The following is a 22,853-nucleotide window of genomic DNA, read 5'->3' on the forward strand; positions in this document are numbered from 1 at the left end:
TCAGTGGCAGATGTCATGCCGGGGGTGTAATCCGCATCACCTCGTTGAACAGCACAGGAGACAGAGCTGACGCAGTTTGTCCATCAGTCTGCAGCTAGACATGGAGCGCCAGCAAGCAACCTGTTCAGAGCCTTGTGATATAGCTGTTGTATGGCTCCATAGCGCTCTCTGTTGGCCAAGACTTTGTACTCTGTATTTTCTATTTAGAGCCCTATGAAACATGATTGCCAAAAATGCAAGCTGACAGGGTGAATTATAATTTATGCACATCAATATTCTTTTAACTGTATGACTACCAATTGCTAGTTACTGTAAAGACTGCTCAAAAAGCAGCTAAATATACAGACAACAAAAATCATCAAATAAGCTTTGACTTGATGATTTAGTGTACTGAATGGAGTTTCTCCCCCTGGTATTGATGGGTGGATCAATTTTACAGCAGCCATTCTGGAGGAGGGTATTGAGACTGGATGTGATGATTGATGTCTGGTGAAACCATGGTGATGGAGCGCACCAGGCAGCTTGGTGGGTGAGCAGCACAGACAGAGGCTTTGCTTTCAGTGCCTGCTATTTCTCTCTGTGCCAGAGAAAAATGATGTAGCCTAACTCAATCCGTTGTGGCTTGGTTTATCTGTCATATTATATAATCTAATCATGTGTTTAGCATGATAGAAACATTGAATTACTATTAACCAAGCAGGCAGCCCTTTGTGGCCCACACCTTTGCCAGACACTACTCTATATTATCTATGTAGATCGTCAAAGAGAGGGGCTGTGGGTAAGTACCACCAGGTGGCTACAGGGCCAAATAGGCAACTGTCTGAATTCTCTCTGAACACATTTTCCACTACCAGCTCTGGATTCCCAGGGTGCTTTAAGGGGAAAATCTGTTTTCTCCGACCTTTGGACCCATTAGCAGATCATCTGTGTGTGTGTGTGTGTGTGTGTGTGTGTGTGTGTGTGTGTGTGTGTGTGTGTGTGTGTGTGTGTGTGTGTGTGTGTGTGTGTGTGTGTGTGTGTGTGTGTGTGTGTGTATTTCCCCCTTGTCCCTGATCCTCTCAGTGATTGCACCCAATAGATGAAACCAGACAGAGCAAATCATTTCCATGCTCTGATTCGTTCATGGACACTATTCCCCTCCTTCCACCCACTGTTTGGCCATAATTATATCAACAGACACATAGAAGTGTGCATCGAAAGAAAGAGGTGTGTGTGTTTGTGTGTGTTTGTGTGCAGGTGCGTGCATGCGTGAGGGTGTGTGTGTGCACGTCCGTCTGTCCATGCATCAGTCTGTGATTCTACGTCTAATGACCTGTTGACAGTTGTTTTCTACATGCCTCCTCCCGACTCAGGCCTGATCGGCTAGCGATCAAATCTAACAGAACCACTCTGAAGTCAGAGTCCCTCCTCCCTGTGACCCCTCCATGGGGTTATGGATTAATACCCTTTGACCTTATAGAGACCCACATGAAAAATACTATAGTATACTATGGTATAAATACTATAGCATTCACTGTAGTGTTTTTTCTGCAGACTTTACCGTAGTATGCTGTAGTATTTACAGTTAACTAGAGTATAAATACTGTAGTAAAAGAAAACTCTAGTATATACTATAGTAATTAATGTAGTGTTTATGCAGACTGTAATGTTTTTGCAAACATTATTATAGTATTTACTATTGTGTTTTTATTTTATTATCTTTGACCTAGAAGTGGAGGGTTTCTCCTTGGAGAAATAATGAAAGAGCACATTTTCCATAACTTGTAGGTAGTACTGTTGCCTAAACAGTTCAGCACTTCTGCTCTTTTCTATAACTTGTATGGAAAACAATATGGTCTTTACATGGCGTGTAGGTTTCTCACAAATGTGGATATGGGGAAGGGGAATGGGCAGGGTATATGTAAATTAAACACTGTTGTATTTATTATAGTAAAAAAAGTGTTGTGTTTTGGATATTTACTATAATATTCTACACTATACGACAATATTCTATAGTATGCACTACACTTGATCGAGGGATACTACAGTGTGTAGTATAGTATTATACAGTATACTACAGTTTACTACATATAGTAAGTACTGTGGTATTTTATAGTGAACTTGAATGTGGGAAAGCTGCTCTAATCAGAGATGGCAGGTCTTTGCCAATCCAACTGATGAGGGAGGGTCTAATTGTTGCGTATCAGGACAGGGAAATAGCCTGGCAGCCAGACAGTGAGAGGACAACGCAAGCCTGATACACTGCACTGCGGATCTGTTTCAATCAGCTCAGAGAAACAGTTGTCTCAAAAGGGTTCTCAAACTGTAACAGATACTGTATCTAGGGACAGCTGTTCTGTCTGTCTAAATGGACTCCATTAAGTGTGTCTGTAAAAGGACAGGCAAATCCACACTGTCCTGTAAATCTGTCCCAAAAACCAGCCAGCTCACCACTTCATCCGACCCCAGATTAAGTGGATTGGAGCGACGAATTCAGAGCACAGGGTCCTGCACTTCACACCTGTGTCTCCAGCTGGTGTGCACTTTATACACCCAGGCATCCACATGCACCACACCGTTATCCCTGAGGGTGTGCCCATGTCATACTTTGCCAACCCATCTGCTCAGGCACAAACTCACGTTAAGCAAACACTACACTACTTAGGTTGCCTACTGTACAGAGAGTTTTTGTTGTTGTGTTGTTGTGTTGCAACCAGAAGACAGGGATGGGCCTGTTTAGTCTGACAAGCTCCAGTGTGTCTCTTCTATTTCACCAGCCACTTTGGACCTCTCTTTCGGAGACTAGAGCTGCATGGTGGAGGAGAGGACTGGCCTTAAGCTTCATCCCACTCTCAGTCTCGACATCCACTCACATTCTATTTCTAGTCTGACCCTGTTTTCATCCTGCCTGCCTGTGACTCTCTGGTTCATAAATCCCGAATCACAACAACACTTTTATAGTGTTTTTAATTTTAAGAGAGCTGAGAGTGCCTCTAGCTTTATTGTATCTGTCTCTCTGATGCGGTTTGTTTAGCACATTGGAACTTTCTCTACTGCTTGCTATTTTTTCATTTGTTTTGATCCCAACAGGTTTAGGCGCGGGACTAATGTCTAATATTATAGGCAATATGATAATCCTGATATGTTTTTAGACCATAATAGCAAAAGATTGAAGCCCTTTGATACCTATGCAATCTACTATAATCCACTTGTTGCTTTAGATTATAGATGGTATTGCTTTTATTGTCAGTATAAAATAAAATAACATTAATTAAGAGTCTATTGATGTACCCGTGCATCAATCTAAGTAACATAATAAAAAAATCCCCAGCAAAATCCGTCAGTTTAAGCTAGAGATATCAAGCCACCACAGCCGCCTATGGCGGCCTTCTGCATCTGCGGTGGAAGGTAGCTGAGCTACAGGAGTGTTTGTCAGACCATAAGACGTCCTGAAAATCGGTCTTCTCACAAAAGGTTCTGTAGCGTCCTGTTTGGCCTACAAACTATGACCACTCTATGGAAAGCGGAGACTGTCACGAACCCAATGGTGTCCCGGGACTTGTCTGAAGGTAACCCATACAAACGACTGAAAGTATGGAGGCTGTTTTTTCGCAGCAAAAATAAGGGGTTAAATATGTGTAAAGAAATATATATATTTCCTGACCTTTCTTATGCAATGCTTCAGAAAGTATTTAGACCCCTTGACTTTTTAAACATTTTGTTATGTTACAGCCTTATTCCAAAATGGATGAAATATTATTCTCCCTTATCAATCTACACACAACCCCCAAAATGACAGTGATAACAGGTTTTTAGAAATTGTTGCAAATGTATAAAAAATAAATAAAATACCTTATTTACGTAAGTATTCAGACCTTTTGCTATGAGACTCGAAATTGAGGTAAACTGCATCCTGTTTCCATTGATCATACTTGAGATGATTCTACAACTTTATTGGAGTACACCTATGGTAGATTAAATTGATTGGACATGATTTGGAAAGGCACACAACTGACTGTATAAGGTCCCACAGTTGACAGTGCATGTCAGAGCAAAAACCAAGCCATGAGGTCAAAGGAATTGTCCGTAGAGCTCCGAGACAGGATTGTGTCGAGGGACACATATCTGGGGAAGGGTACCAAAACATTTCTGAAGCATTGAATGTCCCCAAGAACACAGAGGCCGCCATCATTCTTAAATGGAAGAAGTTTGGAACCACCAAGACTCTTCCTAGAGCTGGCCGCCCGGACAAACTGAGCAATCGGGAGAGAAGGCCTTGGTCAGGGAGGTGACCAAGAACTCGATGGTCATTCTGACAGAGCTCCAGAGTTCCTCTGTGGAGAAGAGTGAACCTTCCAGAAGAACAACCATCTCTGCAGCACTCCACCAATCAGGCCTTTATGGTACAGTGGCTAGACGGAAGTTACTCCTCAGTAAAAGGCACATGTCAACCTGCTTGGAGTTTGCCAAAAGGCACCTAAAGACTCTCAGACCATGAGAAATAAGATTCTCTGGTCTGATGAAACCAAGATTGAACTCTTTGGCCTGAATGCCAAGCCTCACATCTGGAGGAAACGGTGAGGCATTGTGGTGGCAGCATCATGTTGGGGGAATGTTTTTCAGTGACAGGGACTGGGAGGCTAGTCAGGATCGAGGGAAAGATGAACAGAGTGAAGTACAGAGACATCCTTGATGAAAACCTGCTCCAGAGCGTTCAGGACCTCAGACTGGGGCAAAGGCTCACCTTCCAACAGGACAATGACCCTAAGAACACAGCCAAGACAACGCAGGAGTGGCTTCGGGACAAGTATCTGAATGTCCTTGGGTGGCACAGCCAGAGCCCGGATTTGAACCCGATCAAACATCTCTGGAGAGACCTGAAAATATCTGTGCAGCGACGCTCCCCATCCAACCTAACAGAGCTTGAGAGGATCTGCAGAGAAGAACGGTATTAACTCCCCAAATACAGGTGTGCCAAGCTTGTAGCGTCATATCCAATTAGACTCAAGGCTTTAATCGCTGCCAAAGGTGCTTCAACAAAGTACTGAGTAAAGTGTCTGAATACTTGTGTAAATGTCATATTTCAGTTTTTAAAAAACCTGTTTTTGCTTTGTCATGGGGTATTGTGTGTAGATTGATGAGGGGTAAAACAATGTAATCAATTTTAGAATTAGGCTGTAATGTAACAAAATGTGGAAAAAGTCAAGGGGTCTGAATACTTTAGAAATGCACTGTATCTTCTAGATATAGGACAGACACTTCAAAACCTATTCATTTTTTAACTGTCTTTTTTGTCATTTATGAATGTGTTATTCAGTGCATTTCTATGGGCTATAGTAGTAAAGGCCAAATTCATAAAATGTTTAAAAATATATATATACCTAAAGGTGTACTAAAGTCAAATACCTAAATGATCCATGAGGGGACCATCTTAAAACAATTACAGTTGAAGTCGGAAATTTACATACACCTTATACCCTGACTACACCGCTCGAGTCGTGTGCGCGAGCGTTACAAAATACATTTAGAAATCTATATTATTAAATTATTGCACCCAGACTGCTCGCGCACGCCAACAAGAGTCTGTGTTGCCAAGGGCTAAAATAGAAGTCAGTTCTATTTGTGATGCAGATCGCGCTGCAATTCCTGCCTCTCCCATCTCCTCATTGGTTTATAGAAGCAGGTATCCATGTGCCATCTCCTCATTGGTTATACCCACGAACAAGGTCGGTGGCGGGTAATGCACTTAATATTTGAAAGTTGCCAATCGCAATAAAAAGTAAAGAGAAGAAAAAGCTTGGAAGGAGGAGAAATGACTAGAAACGATTAGGTTGACCGTTTTATGTGTGGATTAATTGTCGGGGTAGAGGACATTGTGCATTTCAGGTAAAATAAGAACTCAATTGCTAGCTAGCAACAGCAAGCTATCTAAATAGGACAAATTAGCTAGCAAGTGCAAGCAAGCTAGCTAAATTGCCATAAATGTTTAATGCTTTTCGACCTGTCCACAAATTAATGTAATTGGTTCAGAGTTTGTTTTGATATTTTAACCTGCGTGTCGTGATCGCGTTTGGTGAGGGGGGACAAAATAAATGTATGCACAATGGCGCACTCGCGCAGACGGTTTGGGTTCTGTGCTAGCCAAATACATTTAAACTCAGATATTCACAATTCCTGACATTTAATCCTTGTAAAAATTCCCTGTCTTAGGTCAATTAGGATCACCACTTTATTTTAATAATGTGAAATGTCAGAATAATAGTAGAGAGAATGATTTATTTCAGCTTTTATTTCTTTCATCACATTCCCAGTGGGTCAGAAGTTTACATACCCTCAATTAGTATTTGGTAGCACTGCCTTTAAATTGTTTAACTTGGGTCAAACCTTTCGGGTAGCCTTCTACAAGCTTTCCACAATAAGTTGGGTGAATTTTGGCCCATTCCTCCTGACAGAGCTGGTGTAACTGAGTCAGGTTTGTAGGCCTCCTTGCTTGCACACACTTTTTCAGTTCTGCCAACAAATTGTCTATAGGATTGAGGTCAGGGCTTTTTGAAGGCCACTTCAATACCTTGACTTTGTTGTCCGTAAGCTGTTTTGCCACAACTTTGGAAGTATGCTTGGGGTCATTGTCCATTTGGAAGACCCATTTGCGACCGAGCTTTAACTTCCTGACTGATGTCTTGAGATGTTGCTTCAATATATCCACATAATTTTCCTGCCTCATGATGGCATCTATTTTGTGAAGTGCACCAGTCCCTCCTGCAGCAAAGCACCCCAACAACATGATGCTGCCACCCCCGTGCTTCACGTTTGGGATGGTGTTCTTCAGCATGCAAGCCTCCCCCTTTTTCCTCCAAACATAATGATGGTCATTATGGCCAAACAGTTCTATTTTTGTTTCATCAGACCAGAGGACACTTCTCCAAAAAGTATGATCTTTGTCTCCATGTGCAGTTGTAAATCGTAGTCTGGATTTCTTATGACGGTTATGGAGCAATGGCTTCTTCCTTGCTGAGCGGCCTTTCAGGTTATGTCGATATAGGATTCGTTTTTCTGTGGATATAGATACTTTTGTACCTGTTTCCTCCAGCATCTTCACAAGGTCCTTTGCTTTTGTTCTGGGATTGATTTGCACTTTTCACACCAAAGTACATTTATCTCTAGGAGACATAACGCATCTCCTTCCTGAGTGGTATGACAGTCCCCCGCAAGTGCCATGCGAGAGTGGGCATCGAGGCAGGGCGGATTGTGCCAGCTCAGCGCGTCTGGTCTCCAGTGCGCTGTTTCGGTCCAGGGTATCCTGCGCCAGCTCTGTGTACTGTGTCTCCGGTGTGCTGGGAGGGCTCAGTTCGTCCTATGCCTGCGCTCCGCCCATGCCGGGCGAAAGTGGGCATTGAGCCTAATGGAGAGCTGCGTGTAGCAAGCATCAGATCTCCAGTGCTCCCCCACAGCCCGGTTCGACCTGTGCCTGCGCTCTGGAGGGGCCGGGCTAGAGTGGGCATTCAGCCTGGAGGAGGGGTGTCAAGCCTACACACCAGATCTCCAGTGCTCCCCCACAGCCCGGTCTATCCTGTGCCTCCTCCATGGACCAGGCCTCCAGTGGGTCTCCCCAGCCTGGTGAGTCCTGTGCCAGAGTCGCCCGCCTGTCCGGCGCTGCCAGAGTCGCCCGCCTGTCCGGGGCTGCCAGAGTCGCCCGCCAGTCCTGCGCTGCCAGAGTCGCCCGCCAGTCCGGCGCTGCCAGAGTCGCCCGCCAGTCCGGCGCTGCCAGAGTCGCCCGCCAGTCCGGGGCCCGCTGCGAGGGTCCCCAGTCCGGGGTCGGCGGCGAGGGACCCTGCTCTAGAGGCGCCACCAAAGTGGGGTGAGCCAGTGGTGGAGCGGGGTCTGCGTCCTGCCCCTGAGCCACCACCGCGGATAGATGCCCACCCGGACCCTTCCCTAGAGGTTTAGGTTTTGCGGCCGGAGTCCGCACCTTTGGGGGGGGGTACTGTCACGCCCTGGCCATAGAGAGGGTTTTTATTCTCTATTTTGGTTAGGCCAGGGTGTGACTAGGGTAGGCATTCTATGTCCCCTTTTCTATGTTTTGTATTTCTTTGTTTTGGCCTGGTATGGCTCTCAATCAGGGACAGCTGTACATCGTTGTCGCTGATTGGGAGCCATACTTAGGTAGCCTGTTTTCCTTTGGGTTTTGTGGGTAGTTAATTTCTGTTTAGTGTTTTTGCACCTGACGGAACTGTTGTTCAATATTCTCTTCGTTAGTTTTGTTTTAGTGTTCAGTCATTTCAATAAACATGAACACTTACCACGCTGCGTTTTGGTCCGATGATTCCTCCTCGTCAGACGACGAAGACTGTGACACTTAGTGTATGTAAACTTCTGACCCAATGGAATTATGATACAGTGAATTATAAATGAAATAATCCGTCTGCAAACAATTGTTGGAAAAATTACTTGTGTCATGCACAAAGTAGATGTCCTAAGCGACTTGCCAAAGCTATAGTTTGTTAACAAGAAATTTGTGGAGTGGTTGAAAACGAGTTTTAATGACTCCAACCTAAGTCTATGTAAACATCCGACTTCAACTGTACATATGTTAGCTTAGTGAAAATACTTGTGTGGGTGTGTTTGATGATCTACCGCCCTGTTCTTGCTAATACATCGACTGGTCATTCATACAACCCATGTTACATGATAATAAGCAAATACTCCTGTTCCATGGCGATGCCAGACAACATGCTGTTTTTCATTATTTGGGAACAAACTGCCCTGAGTCTTCCCTTGTTCATGATAGCCACAATCCAGATAGGGAGTAGTCATAAAATGACACAGTGTCATCACTCCCAGAACGTTAATATCAATCAGTAATGATTTTCCATTGGACATTCACTATTTCTCTCTCACTGGAACTATCACTCTAATATAGTGGTCCACATCTTCAGGTACAGGTTAAATCACCTTCTGAGTCTTATCCTGGCCTGTCTTTCCACTCTATTTGGATGGTAAAAAGGCTCTGTCTGTCTGTAGCTATAGGCTGTGGAGCTGATTCATACTCCGGAACAGGCTTTGCAGGTGTTGCTCCATTGCGCGCACTGAATACATTTAATTCAACTGCTGAAAACCCTCCTACTTGCTGGGCAACAGATTATCTCGTGGAGTTTTCATTCAACAGGGTATTCAGTACATTTATTTTAAACGATCCCTTTAAATACGTGTACCTTTAATTCAAATTTTCTCGACAGACTCACTAGATTAAATCGAGAGAACGGGTTCAGAATATTAGGGATCAATTAAATAAAGCCATCTAAATAAATGCATATTCGTCTCTTTTTCAACACCAATTGGTAGATTTAAAAATACTCTGATCTTGTAGAATATTTAGGGTTAGAAAACAGGTAAGAGAGACTTTACACGCAAAATAAATTGGTGAATCAAAAATACAGTTAAAGTTGCTATATTTAATTGTTTAATCCATGAAATATTGGAAGGTGAGACAAGTGCAAAACAGGGGTTGAACAATTGTTGTCAAATCTACCCTAATACTCACTAATCATTGAACTGTGATGACAACGCCCAGTCCTCTTGACAACAATTGTCACCGCGTTCCATGATGATTCAAAAATGTCCCAAATTATTGCACAACTTGTAATATGTTAGCCTAATATGATCCCCTACTGCTAGTGATCCTCAGGAGACCAACCACGTGAACGTGACGGAGGAAAGAAAGGTACACTAATGATGTAAATTGAAAACTAAATTGAAAACTAAATTGACAGTTATAAATGTATGTGGGTATTACTGACGGTGGCTTCCGATAGTGGCTAATATTTAACACAATTCAAATTGTAATTTTTTTTTTAACAGAAGCCTATAGTTTGAGTCTCCAAATTTCATCTCTGCAAGTTATAAGAACATACAATTTAAATTCTGCATAAAGGCACAGAATTTCATACTTCACTGTGGGAAAAGGGCATACATTTCTGTCATGTTGATATGCTTTCAGTTTGATGAAATATGACTGGTTTCACATTTGTCTCCAATGATCATGATGTAAAATAGATCTAAAACAATTTTCATTTATATTTACAATCGCCAAAACAATCAAGCAGATGTTTTTCCACTTGGAACCGACAGGTTGCTCGACCTTATTGATGGTTTCCTCGTGCTTAAAAGTGGTGGAATTATGAGGGAATTAAGTCAAAGTCAGAATATGCATATCCGTAAACACACCTCTGCCACACCTCCATTTCTGTGATCTCCAACCAAAACATATAGCTGGCTGGCACAAGCGTTTCCCCATGATTAAGTTCAAGGTCAGAATACTGTATGTGTTGAGAGAAAAGTGCATAAAAAGGGAATTAAGTTCCATTTACTCACACCTAACTCGATTCTGAATTCCTCCCTATGTGAAGAGCATGCTCCTCTCTCTCACCCTCTGCTCTCCCAATCTGGATCTGAACCAAGCATCCAGCACTGCAGCAGAGGACCTTCTTCCTATGTGTCCCTGCCTCACTGCATTTCCATGGTGACAAGAACATACAACACTTAAGGCTATACCAGTATCCCCTTTTGATTAATGGTGGATGCTTCCATTTTGAAATCTCCATGTTGCTGTTTTGACGTTATATACTAGTTTTGCCTTTAATCCCTTGCATTGATATACACAGTTGAAGTCGGAAGTTTACATACCCCTTATACAAATACATTTAAACTCAGTTTTTCACAATTCCTGACATTTAATCCTAGTAAAAATTGTGCATAAAAAGTCTGTCTTAGGTCAGTTAGGATCACCACTTTATTTTAATAATGTGAAATATCAGAGCAAAAGTATAGAGAATTATTTCTTTCAGCTTTTATTTATTTCATAACATTCCCAGTGGGTCAGAAGTTTACATACACTCAATTAGAATTTGGTAGCATTGCCTTTAAATTGTTTAACCTCTCTTGGGGAGGACGTCCCACCCACGGTTCACACTATTCAACAGCCAGTGAAAAATCTGAGCGCCAAATTCAAAACCACAAAATGTCATAATTCAAAGTTCTCAAACATACGACTATTTTACACCATTTTAAAGATACACGTCTCCTTAATGAAACCACATTGTCCAATTTCAAAAAGGCTTTACGGCGAAAGCATAAAGTTAGATTATGTTAGGACAGTTCCAACACAAGAAAAACCACACAGCCATTTTCCTAGCAAGGACAGGCGTCACAAAAACCAGAAAACCAGCTAAAATGATGCACTAACCTTTGACGATCTTCATCAGATGACACTCCTAGGACATCATGTTACACAATACATGCATTTTTTGTTCGATCAAGTTCATATTTATATCCAAAAACAGCATTTTACATTGCCGCGTGATGTTCAGAAAATATTTTTTCTCCAATACTGCCAGTGAATCAGCACAACAATTTACAAAAATACTCATCATAAACGTTGATAAAATATTAAACTGTTATTCAAAGAATTATAGATGAACATCTTCTTTATGCAACCGCTGTGACAGATTTCAAAAAAGCTTCACGGGGAAAGCACACTTTGCAATAATCTGAGTACTGCGCTCAGAAAAAGACATCAAGCAATACAGATTCCCGCCATTTTGGAGTCATCTAAAATCATAAATAGCATTAGAAATATTCACTTACCTTTGATGATCTTCATCAGAAGGCACTTCCAGGTATTCCCAGGTCCACAATAAATGTTGTTTTGTTCGATAAAGTCCATAATTTATGTCCAAATATCTCCTTGTTGTTTGCGCGTTCAGTAAGCTACTCCAAATGTAGGAAGCGCGGCCAAAATGTCACGACGAAAAGTCAAAAGAAAGTTCTATTTACGTTCATTGAAACATGTCAAACGTTGTATAGCATCAATCTTTAGGGCCTTTTTAACATAACACTTCAATAATATTCCAACTGGACAATCTCCTTCCTGAGCGGTATGATGGCTGCGGGGTCCCATGGTGTTTATACTTGCGTACTATTGTTTGTACAGATGAAGATGGTACCTTCAGGCGTTTGGAAATTGCTCCCAAGGATGAACCAGACTTGTGGAGGTCTACAATTTTATTTCTGAGGTCTTGATTTTTTTGGATTTTCCCATGATGTCAAACAAAGAGGCACTGGGTTTGAAGGTAGGCCTTGAAATACAGGTACAAGTACTACTCCAATTGACTCAAATTATGTCAATTAGCCTAACAGAAGCTTCTAAAGCCATAACATAATTTTCTGGAATTTTCCAAGCTGTTTAATGGCACAGTCAACTTAGTGTTTGTAAACTTCTGACCCACTGGAATTGTGATACAGTGAATTATAAGTGAAATAATCTGTCTGTAAACAATTGTTGGAAAAATTACTTGTGTCATGCACAAAGTAGATGTGCTAACCGACTTGCCAAAGCTATAGTTTGTTAACAAGAAATTTGTGGAGTGGTTGAAAAACGACTTTTAATGACTCCAACCTAAGTGTATGTAAACTTCCAACTTCAACTGTATATACTTGCACATGACACATTGTTTTTCACTGTAAGATGGATAGAATTATTAGAAAAGATTAATTGATTTTGTTACTCTTGTACCGATGCTTGTCACTTTATTTAAATAATGTGTAATCAATAGAACGTTAATAAGAAACTTTACATGGTCGCTGTAAAAGGTGAAAACATAAGTATTCCTACAGCATTCCTCACTGTTCATTGGAAACATCAGTAAACTCAAATAAATGTTATTTCAGAACATATAACTGAACATTAAATAATCATAGATTTTTACATAAAGTTTTGTAATGAAACAATTGTAAAAGGTCATGTCAATGATATTCTGTCACAATAATTTTATATTTCACATTAACACAACAACACTATGATCTTGTGTTGGAGACCTTACCTGAATAAATCCCATTATACCAATAAATAATAATCCCCTACTCAGAGGCATACATGAAGTATAGTATTTTTTCTGACCATGTAACCGGACCAGAACAACCACAGGGCCATATTGACGTTAACTAGGCCGCAGAGTTTGTCTTGGTCAGGTCACAAACTCTGGGTGCTACGAGGATAGAGGGCTGTCAATATTAATAGTCCATACTGAAGTGTGTTGTCCGTTGTGTTTAGCCATGCTCCTCTGGTATCTGTCCAGGGATCCTGACTCCCTGGTCCAGAGTGTTCCTGGGGCTGGAGTTGGTGCAGCTGGAGCGCGTGTCGGCCGTGCTGCTGGTCCTCTGAATGAACTGGAGGAAGTTCTCCTGCAGGGAGCCCTCGTGGCTGGAGGTACCCAGCTCCACCGGCCTGGAGGAGCAGCAGCGCCGGAACTTGACCAGCTCCTCCCTGATCTGCCTGTTGAGCAGGCCATAGAAGAAAGGGTTGACAGCGAAGGAGGAGTAGGCCAGCCAGGTAACAGCCTCCTCCACATCTCCGGGGCTCTGCAGGGATGAGCTGAAGGACAGGTGCAAGTGGAAGGAGAAGTAAGGCAGCCAGCAGAGCAGGAACTGACCCACGATGATCACCAGGGTGAGGGCAGCCTTACCCCCGCTGAAGGCCATCTCTGGGGATAATCTTTGGGGCAGGCTGCGGGTGGTTGTGATGATGGTTGTCTGGCTGTTGATGGAGTCAGAACGGTTGGGACGTTTGGCCGGGTTGGACGAGGCCCATGTGGTAGGTGCGGGTGTGTGCTGCAGGGCGGCCGAGCGTGCCACCTTGTACACGTTACAGTAGACTGCGAAGATGACCACGGCGGGTAGCAGGAAACACACCACGCTGAAGAGCACAGCGAACACCTTCCTCAGACGACTGTGGCTCCAGTGGAGGGAGCAGTGGTTGGCAGCGATGGAGCTGTGGGCCCCATAGGCAGGCCAGCCAAACAGGGTGACCAGGGCCAGCAGGATGGACTTTACCCAGATGAAGAGCATGACGCCAATGGCCAGGCTGATGCTCATCTTCACCTCGTAGCGCATAGGATGGACGATGTAGTAGTAACGCTCCACACTGATGGCGGTGATGGTGAGGATGGAGGCACAGATGAGGAACACGTTGAGGAAGATGTAGACCTGGCACTCCAGCACGGTGAACACCACAGTGCCAAAGAAGGGCGAGTTAGAGATGATGCCCAGAGGCATGAGGAGGATGGCACACAGCAGGTCCACTGCACACAGGTGGCACACAAAGGCAAACCTCTTCAGGTGAGGGGCGCGGGCTATGGCCACCATGACTCCAGTGTTGGCCAATAGGGCGATGAGGTTAAGGGTCACCATTGCAAACAGCCCAATCAGATCCTTGATCTGAGACTGGGAGCTGGTGACCACTCCCACCTCTGCAGGAACTGTGGGGTTGGGTCCCCATAGGCTGGTTGTGAGGTTGGCCCCTGTGCGATTGGGAATAGAAGCCAGCATCGGACCAGACTTCTCCATAGTTCACAGAAGACTAGTCATCATTACAGCAGCAGGCCCCATTGCAATGTTTACTTTCTCCTCTTTTTAGGATATGTCCTGTTAGACAGACAAAAACACAATTACAAAATTATATGATCTTGAAATGTCATGCTGATGCAGCTTAACATATGGTTTACATCTACCCAGCTAACAAAAAACGTTCCCACAACATTAGAGAACGTTCCCTTAAAAGTCTGATTAGGTCATTACCTAATATTTTCAAAGGAATTTTCCAGTGTTACTGTTTCAAAGAGACCATTCCCTTAATGTCAAACAGAAATTACCTAGAACATGGTTATCATGTTCTCAGAACATTCAATATTGCCTCCCAAGTGGGGCAGTGGTCTAAGGCAGTGCATCGCAGTGTTAGCTGTGTCACTACAGATCCTGTTTCAATCCCAGGCTGTGTCGCAACTAAGACACCCATAAGGCGGTGCACAATTGGCCCAGCGTCAATTGGGTTTGGCCGGGGAGGGTTGACCTTGTCCTCTAGTGACTCCAGTGGCGGGCCGGGCACAATGCACTATGACACTAAAATAATATTCAATATTAATATTCTAGACACATTTCATGGGAATGTTGCAAGAATATTCCTGTGTATCAGGACGTCACCTGACGGTCCCAAAGAAACATCACCCCTTGTTACTGTGGCTGAGCCAATCAACACTCTGATTGGTGAAGCACTGATCTATTCACAGCTCTTTGTTTGTTGGCAAGGTTAGGGACACACACAAACAATGCTTTTAACATAGTGTTTTCAACTTACATGTTTGACACACTGTGACATGCATGATTACATTGTGCATGTTCATTTATACAGTAATTATTATTCAACATGTCCTCTCCTGGCATTTGAACTCACAACCTCTTGGTTGACGGCATTCCGATCGTCCTGCTACACCACCCTGTCTGTGTCCATTATCAGTTAATCTGACTATTCTCTTATCATTGATTTGATTTACTTATTTCAAAAATGTTAGGGCTTTTTGTATAGTTGTCTAATGTTGGTGGGGTATATAACCCTGTTTTAATGCAACTCCTGAATCACTATGATCAATAAAAGTGTGTATTTCTGTGTACTTTAACAGAGCTGAGACTAACATTTAGGATAAAAGTAAGAGTAGCTGGGTTTATGTCAAAGCAACTTTATCTCCCATCCAGGCCCATCCTACACTACACTACAGTATGTGTGTGTACTGAAGATAAGAGAGGGAAAACAAAGACTTTGGTAAGCCTGAGGGTTTCAGTTGCTCACTACCAGTAAGCTTTATCGGGTTTCCCAAACAGAGGGCAAGACTGCTTAAGGCCTTTGTTCATGTCCAACAGCATGTCACAACGCTCGCCAATAAATTTACCTGAGTCATCTCTCAAGTCTACATTTATTGTTATTCTTTCTCAATTATATAATTTCACATTGATTAAAAAAACATGTCCAAACACATCAGTCTGATATAATTGAATATAATAACAACGTTTAACCAAAAAGAAAACAAAGCAAATTAATTTGTAAAATGTTGGATATGATTACATTTCTAGAGCATTATAGTCGCAAGGGGATCCCTGCCCTGGCCTGAAGCCCCTCTAGTTCACTGCTTGGAGGTTATTGGACAAGCCAAACTACCAGATCACATGGACGTAAAACCATTAAGGACTGAGAATACATGCATTTTTACTGTTTTGATAAGAAAAACAGATGTACAAGTTGATTCAGATAAAGCACTTACAACAGTTTGTTTGAAACATATAATCCTTACTCCTTGCTACATGGTGTGTCTGTATAGCATGGATTTTGATAACACAAAATAGATAATAGTAATGGGCACATTAGATACGGTGTGGGGCACCAGGCCAATTGAGGGATTGTGATGTGTTTACCCATAAATGCAGGGTTATGTAAGTCTGCTCTCCTTTCTATCCAAACGCTGATCAACATCAACCTTCCACTCACATAGGAAATCTATCCTTGCCTTTTGACTTACTAAAGTCATTGTTTTTTTCTCTCAGAAGGGGTGTGTTTACTTTAGACAGGAGAAAGAGTGAAACACTTCTCAGAATTTCTCCCTCGTCCCATTTCCCAGTAACATAGCGGAGACACGCTTGAGCCTTTTACTTTCGGTTTTGAACCACCAACTTCAAACAGCTGAAGATACATTATACACTGCTCAAAAAAATAAAGGGAACACTTAAACAACACAATGTAACTCCAAGTCAATCACACTTCTGTGAAATCAAACTGTCCACTTAGGAAGCAACACTGATTGACAATAAATTTCACATGCTGTTGTGCAAATGGAATAGACAACAGGTGGAAATTATAGGCAATTAGCAAGACACCCCCAATAAAGGAGTGGTTCTGCAGGTGGGGACCACAGACCACTTCTCAATTCCTATGCTTCCTGGCTGATGTTTTGGTCACTTTTGAATGCTGGCGGTGCTTTAACTCTAGTGGTAGCATGAGACGGAGTCTACAACCCACACAAGTGGCTCAGGTAGTGCAGCTCATCCAGGATGGCACATCAATGCGAGCTGTGGCAAGAAGGTTTGCTGTGTCTGTCAGCGTAGAGTCCAGAGCATGGAGGCGCAACCAGGAGACAGGCCAGTACATCAGGAAACGTGGAGGAGGCCGTAGGAGGGCAACAACCCAGCAGCAGGACCGCTACCTCCACCTTTGTGCAAGGAGGAGCAGGAGAAGCACTGCCAGAGCCCTGCAAAATGACCTCCAGCAGGCCACAAATGTGCATGTGTCTGCTCAAACTGTCAGAAACAGACTCCATGAGGGTGGTATGAGGGCCCGACGTCCACAGGTGGGGGTTGTGCTTACAGCCCAACACCGTGCAGGACGTTTGGCATTTGCCAGAGAACACCAAGATTGGCAAATTCGCCACTGGCGCCCTGTGCTCTTCACAGATGAAAGCAGGTTCACACTGAGCACGTGACAGATGTGACAGAGTCTGGAGACGCCGTGGAGAACGTTCTGCTGCCTGCAACATCCTCCAGCATGACCGGTTTGGCGGTGGGTCAGTCATGGTGTGGGGTGGCATTTCTTTGGGGGGCCGCACAGCCCTCCATGTGCTCGCCAGAGGTAGCCTGACTGCCATTAGGTACCGAGATGAGATCCTCAGACCCCTTGTGAGACCATATGCTGGTGCGGTTGGCCCTGGGTTCCTCCTAATGCAAGACAATGCTAGACCTCATGTGGCTGGAGTGTGTCAGCAATTCCTGCAAGAGGAAGGCATTGATGCTATGGACTGGCCCGCCTGTTCCCCAGACCTGAATCCAATTGAGCACATCTGGGACATCATGTCTCACTCCATCCACCATGCCACATTGCACCACAGACTGTCCAGGAGTTGGCGGATGCTTTAGTCCAGGTCTGGGAGGAGATCCCTCAGGAGACTATCCCCCACCTCATCAGGAGCATGCCCAGGCGTTGTAGGGAGGTCATACAAGCACGTGGAGGCCACACACACTACTGAACCTCATTTTGACATGTTTTAAGGACATTACATCAAAGTTGGATCAGCCTGTAGTGTGGTTTTCCACTTTAATTATGAGTGTGACTCCAAATCCAGACCTCCATGGGTTGATAAATTGGATTTCCATTGATTATTTTTGTGTGATTTTGTTGTCAGCACATTCAACTATGTAAAGAAAAAAGTATTTAATGAGATTATTTCTTTCATTCAGATCTAGGATGTGTTGTTTAAGTGTTCCCTTTATTTTTTTGAGCAGTATATTTTTGTTGTTGAAAATATATTTCACAGCGATTTGGATGGTACAATGACTCCCTACACTATAAAGTGCTTGTATTCTCACATAAACTCAAATTGAGCGAACAGTAACATTTTTGCAACCAGGAAATGACAGAGCAGCTTTCCCATTTTGACAACAAATGCCGTCCCGGCGGGAGAAATCCATATGCAGATATCACAGTCAATCACAACACTGGCGGGTAAGAAATAATGTGAAACATTATAATTCCACTATTACTGCAGATATATTATGGACATTTTCTAAAATTACAATGCAATTTTTTTTTTAAATCCTATGTGTAGCACCTTTAAGAATATAAATCAAATTAAATCAAATTGTATTTGTCACATGCGCCGAATTCACCTTACAGTGAAATGCTTACTTACAAGCCCTTAACCAACCATGTAGTTTTAATAAAATACCCCCAAAAAAGTCAGAGATTAGAAAAACAAATAATTAAAGAGCAGCAGTAAATAACAATAGTGTGGCTATATACAGGGGCTATATACAGGGGGTACAGAGTCAATATGTCAATGTGCGGGGGCACCGGTGTCGAGGCAATTGAGGTAATTATGTACATGCAGGTAGGGTTATTAAAGTGGCTATGCATAGATAATAACAGAGAGTAGCTGCAGCGTATGGGGGGGGGGGGGGGGGGCAGTGGTGTACTGGGCCGTACACACTACCCTCTGTAGTGCCTTTCAGTCGGAGCAGATGCCATACCAGTCAGTGATGCAACCCGTCAGGATGCTCTTGATGGTGCAACTGTAAAACCTTCTTTGGATCTGAGGACCCATGCCAAATCTTTTCAGTCTCCTAAGGGGGAATACATTTTGTCGTGCACTCTTCAGGACTGTGTTGGTGTGCTTGGACCATGTTAGTTTGTCAGTGATGTGGATGCCAAGGAACTTGAAGCTCTCAACCTGCTCCACTACAGCCCTGTTGATGAAAATGGGGGCATGCTCGGTCCTCCTTTTCCTGTAGTCCACAATCATCTCCTTAGTCTTGATCATGTTGAGGGAGAGGTTGTTGTCCTTGCACCACACGGTCAGGTCTCTGACCTCCTCCCTATAGGCTGTCTCATCGTTGTCGGTGATCAGGCCTAACACTGTTGTGTCATCAATGAACTTAATGATGTGTTGGAGTTGTGCCTGGCCGTGCAGTCATGAGTGAACAGGGAGTACAGGAGGGGACTGAGCACACACCCCTGAGGGGCCCTCGTGTTGAGGATCAGCGTGGCGGATGTGTTGTTACCTACCCTTTCCACCTGGGGGCGGCCCATCAGGAAGTCCAGGATTCAGTTGCAGAGGGAGGTGTTTAGTCCTAGGGTCCTTAGCTTATTGATGAGTTTTGAGGGCACTGTGGTGTTGAACGCTGAGCTGTAGTCAAAGAATAGCATTCTTACATACGTGTTCCTTTTGTCCAGGTGGGAAAGGGCTGTGTAGAGTGTTATAGAGATTGCATCATCTGTGGATTTGTTGGTGCGGTATGCAAATTGGAGTGGGTCTAGGGTTTCTGGGATAATGGTGTTAATGTGAGCCATGACCAGCCTTTCAAAGCACTTCATGGCTACAGACGTGAGTGCTACAGGTCAGTAGTCATTTAGGCAGGTTATCTTAGCGTTCTTGGGCACAGGGACTATGGTGGTCTGCTTGAAACATGTTGGTATTACAGACTCAGACAGGGAGAGGTTGAAAATGTCAGTGAAGATACTTGCCAATTGGTCAACGCATGCTCGGAGTACACGTCCTGGTAATCCGTCTTGCCCAGCGGCCTTGTGAATGTTGACCTGTTTAAAGGTCATACTCACATCGGCTGTGGAGAGCGTGATCGCACAGTCATCTGAAACAGCTGATCCTCTCATGCATGTTTCAGTGTTACTTGCCTCAAAGCGAGCATAGAAGTTATTTAGCTCGTCTGGTAGGCTCGTGTCACTGGACAGCTCTCGGCTGTGCTTCCCTTTGTAGACTATAATAGTTTGCAAGCCCTGCCACATCCGACGAGCGTCGGAGCCGGTGTAGTACGATTCGATCTTGGTCCTGTATTGACGCTTTGCCTGTTTGATGGTTCGTCGGAGGGCATAGCGGGATTTCTTATAAGTTTACAGGTTAGAGTCCCGCTCCTTGAAAGCAGCAGCTCTACCCTTTAGCTCAGTGAATGTTGCCTGCTTCTGGTTTGGGTATGTACGTATAGTCACTGTGGGGACAACGTCCTCAATGCACTTATTGATAAAGCCAGTGACTGATGTGGTGTACTCCTCAATGCCATCGGATGAATCCCGGAACATATTCCAGTCTGTGCTAGCAAAACAGTCCTGTAGTTCAGTAATGTTTGCTTGTAAGCAGGAATCAGGAGGATAGAGTTATGGTCAGATTTGCCATATGGAGGACGAGGGAGAGCTTTGTGCGCGTCTCTGTGTGTGGAGTAAAGGTAGTCTAATTCTTTTCCCTCTGGTTGTACATTTTACATGCTGATAGAAATTTGGTAAAACTGATTTATGTTTCCCTGCATTAAAGTCACCAGACACTAGGAGCGCCGCATCTGGATGAGCGTTTTCCTGTTCGCTTATGGCGGAATACAGCTAATTTTGTGAGGTTTTAGTGCCAACCTCACTCTGTGGTGGATTGTAAACAGCTTCCAAAAATACAGATAAACTCTTTAGGTAGATAGTATGGTCTACAGCTTATCATGAGATACTCTACCTCAGGCGGGCAAAACTTTGAGACTTCTTTAGATATCGTGCACCAGCTGTTGTTTACATAAATGCATAGGCCTCCGCCCCATGTCTTACCAGAGGCTGCTGTTCTGTCTTGCCGATAGAGTGTCTAACCCGCCAGCTGTATGTTCTTAATGTCGTCTTTCAGCCACGACTCTGTGAAACATATTACAGTTTTTAATGTCCCGTTGGTAGAATATACGTGCTTTCAGTTCGTCCCATTTATTTTCCAGTGATTGAACGTTAGCTAGCAGAATGGAAGGCAAAGGCAGATTAGCCACTCGTCATCTAATCCTCGAGGGCACCCCAATCTTCTGCCTCGAACTCTCTGTTTCCTTCTGCAGCAAATCACGGGGATTGGGGCCTGGTCGGGTGTCTGCAGTATATCCCGACTCATTGAAGAAGAACTCCTCGTCCAATTTGAGGTGAATAATCCCAGTTCTGACGTCCAGAAGCTCTTTTCTGGTCATAAGAGATGGTATCAGCAACATTATGTACAAAACAAGTTACGAACAATGCAAAAACACAAACAAAATAGCATGATTGGTTGAGAGCCGATAAGACGGCAGCCCTACCCTTCGGCGCCAGTATGTTTCCTGAGGGCCGGACCGTGCAAGGCTCTTACAGACAAGCTCTTTTTTTTGAGAGACGTGAGTCACCCATGCTTGTCCCTCAGATGTCCCCCTCACTATCCCTCTGGTCCCATCTCCTCCCTGCCATGTCAGCTCGAGCTGTCACTGCACAGCTACTGTCAACTGGGAAACACACTGAGATGGAGTCAGTTAAATCTCCTTCAATGTGAGTAAATTAAAAAGCCTTTTCTTAAAATTAACATCTTGTACATGGATATATGACTAGAAATGTAGCTAAATATGGATGTATAGGCAAACCTTTGGTAAGGCTATGTATTATGAGTGATAATAGATGGTATAGAAGAAACATTTGTTATATTTCCCTTCAGGATAATTATATTTTACTGAAAAGATGAGAAGTAATTTCTTAAGAGCACATACACTTAAGACATACGTTGGATATTTACATTACCTTCACTTTGAAACACATAACTACAGTATGCATGGACCTTAGGCAAAAAAAACATTCCCCCAAAAAACAATAACTTAAAATAGTTTGTTCCCTCAACTCTCAGCTCGTCACTGACAATGTGATGAAACGTTCAAGTGATTCCAATGTATGTAAAAGTACATCTAACAGAATGTACACCTGTTAGCTATGCATGGTGGATGTACTGGTGGATGTACTGTATGTTATGGAGATGGGAAAATGAGTGAAAATGTGTAAAATTATCAAATAAGTCTCATAACCTACCCATAATTTTAGATGATATGTCCAGTCCAATTCAAAGAAATAAGAATTTTTTGATTCGTACTTTCTGGATATCCCAGGGGTTGTTTTAGTGAGGAGACCTCAGTTGAGTAGACCTGAAAAGGTCCAAGTATTTCCACTGGATGAGCAGGACAAGTTCCACACTGGTGAGGGTTCCAGGTAGAGGTAGCCAGAGTGGGTTGTCCAAAGGTTTTGAAGTTCAGTCTCTATTACAGGTGTACTCCAGAGGGAATATTCCTGGTCCAAACCAGGCTGGGGTAACAGAGGGACACTGGTGTAAGAGATGGTGTGTAGAAGCTTTCCTCAGGATAGTGTCTAAGTCCCTGAGATGTGAGAGGATGCCCTTTCTCTCTCTCAACCCTCCTCCTTTCACGCTATCACTGTGTATGGCAGTGACTGTCACACATTGTGAGCTGTGTGATTTTTTTTTCAGACAGCCCCCCCCCCCCCCACACACACACACACACACACACACACACACACACACACACACTCCACTGTCCCCTCAAAAGTCAGATCTTCCCAGGGTCTTAGAGCTCACCAAATCACGAGACTGGCACCAGCTGTGTGGTAACAACTGCAAATGGAATGTATAGTACATGTTGACATGGCCTTTTCCAACAATGTGCTTTTGTATTAT

The 22,853-nt window shown here is 43.5% G+C and overlaps 1 protein-coding gene across 1 annotated transcript; it reads right to left on the reverse strand.

Moving 5' to 3' along the window:
- Positions 1-12,405: 12,405 nt before the first annotated feature.
- On the reverse strand, positions 12,406-22,644 carry gpr61l (G protein-coupled receptor 61-like). Its single transcript, XM_014132912.3, has 2 exons — positions 22,196-22,644; positions 12,406-14,457 (listed from the first exon to the last, which is right to left on the reverse strand). Exon 2 carries the CDS (start codon positions 14,377-14,379, stop codon positions 13,084-13,086), a length of 1,296 nt encoding a protein of 431 aa, XP_013988387.3. The 5' UTR covers positions 14,380-14,457; positions 22,196-22,644; the 3' UTR covers positions 12,406-13,083.
- Positions 22,645-22,853: the final 209 nt, after the last annotated feature.

The sequence above is a fragment of the Salmo salar genome, chromosome 12 (assembly GCF_965601325.2).
Source record: "Salmo salar chromosome 12, fSalSal1, whole genome shotgun sequence".
Lineage (NCBI taxonomy): Eukaryota > Metazoa > Chordata > Actinopteri > Salmoniformes > Salmonidae > Salmo > Salmo salar.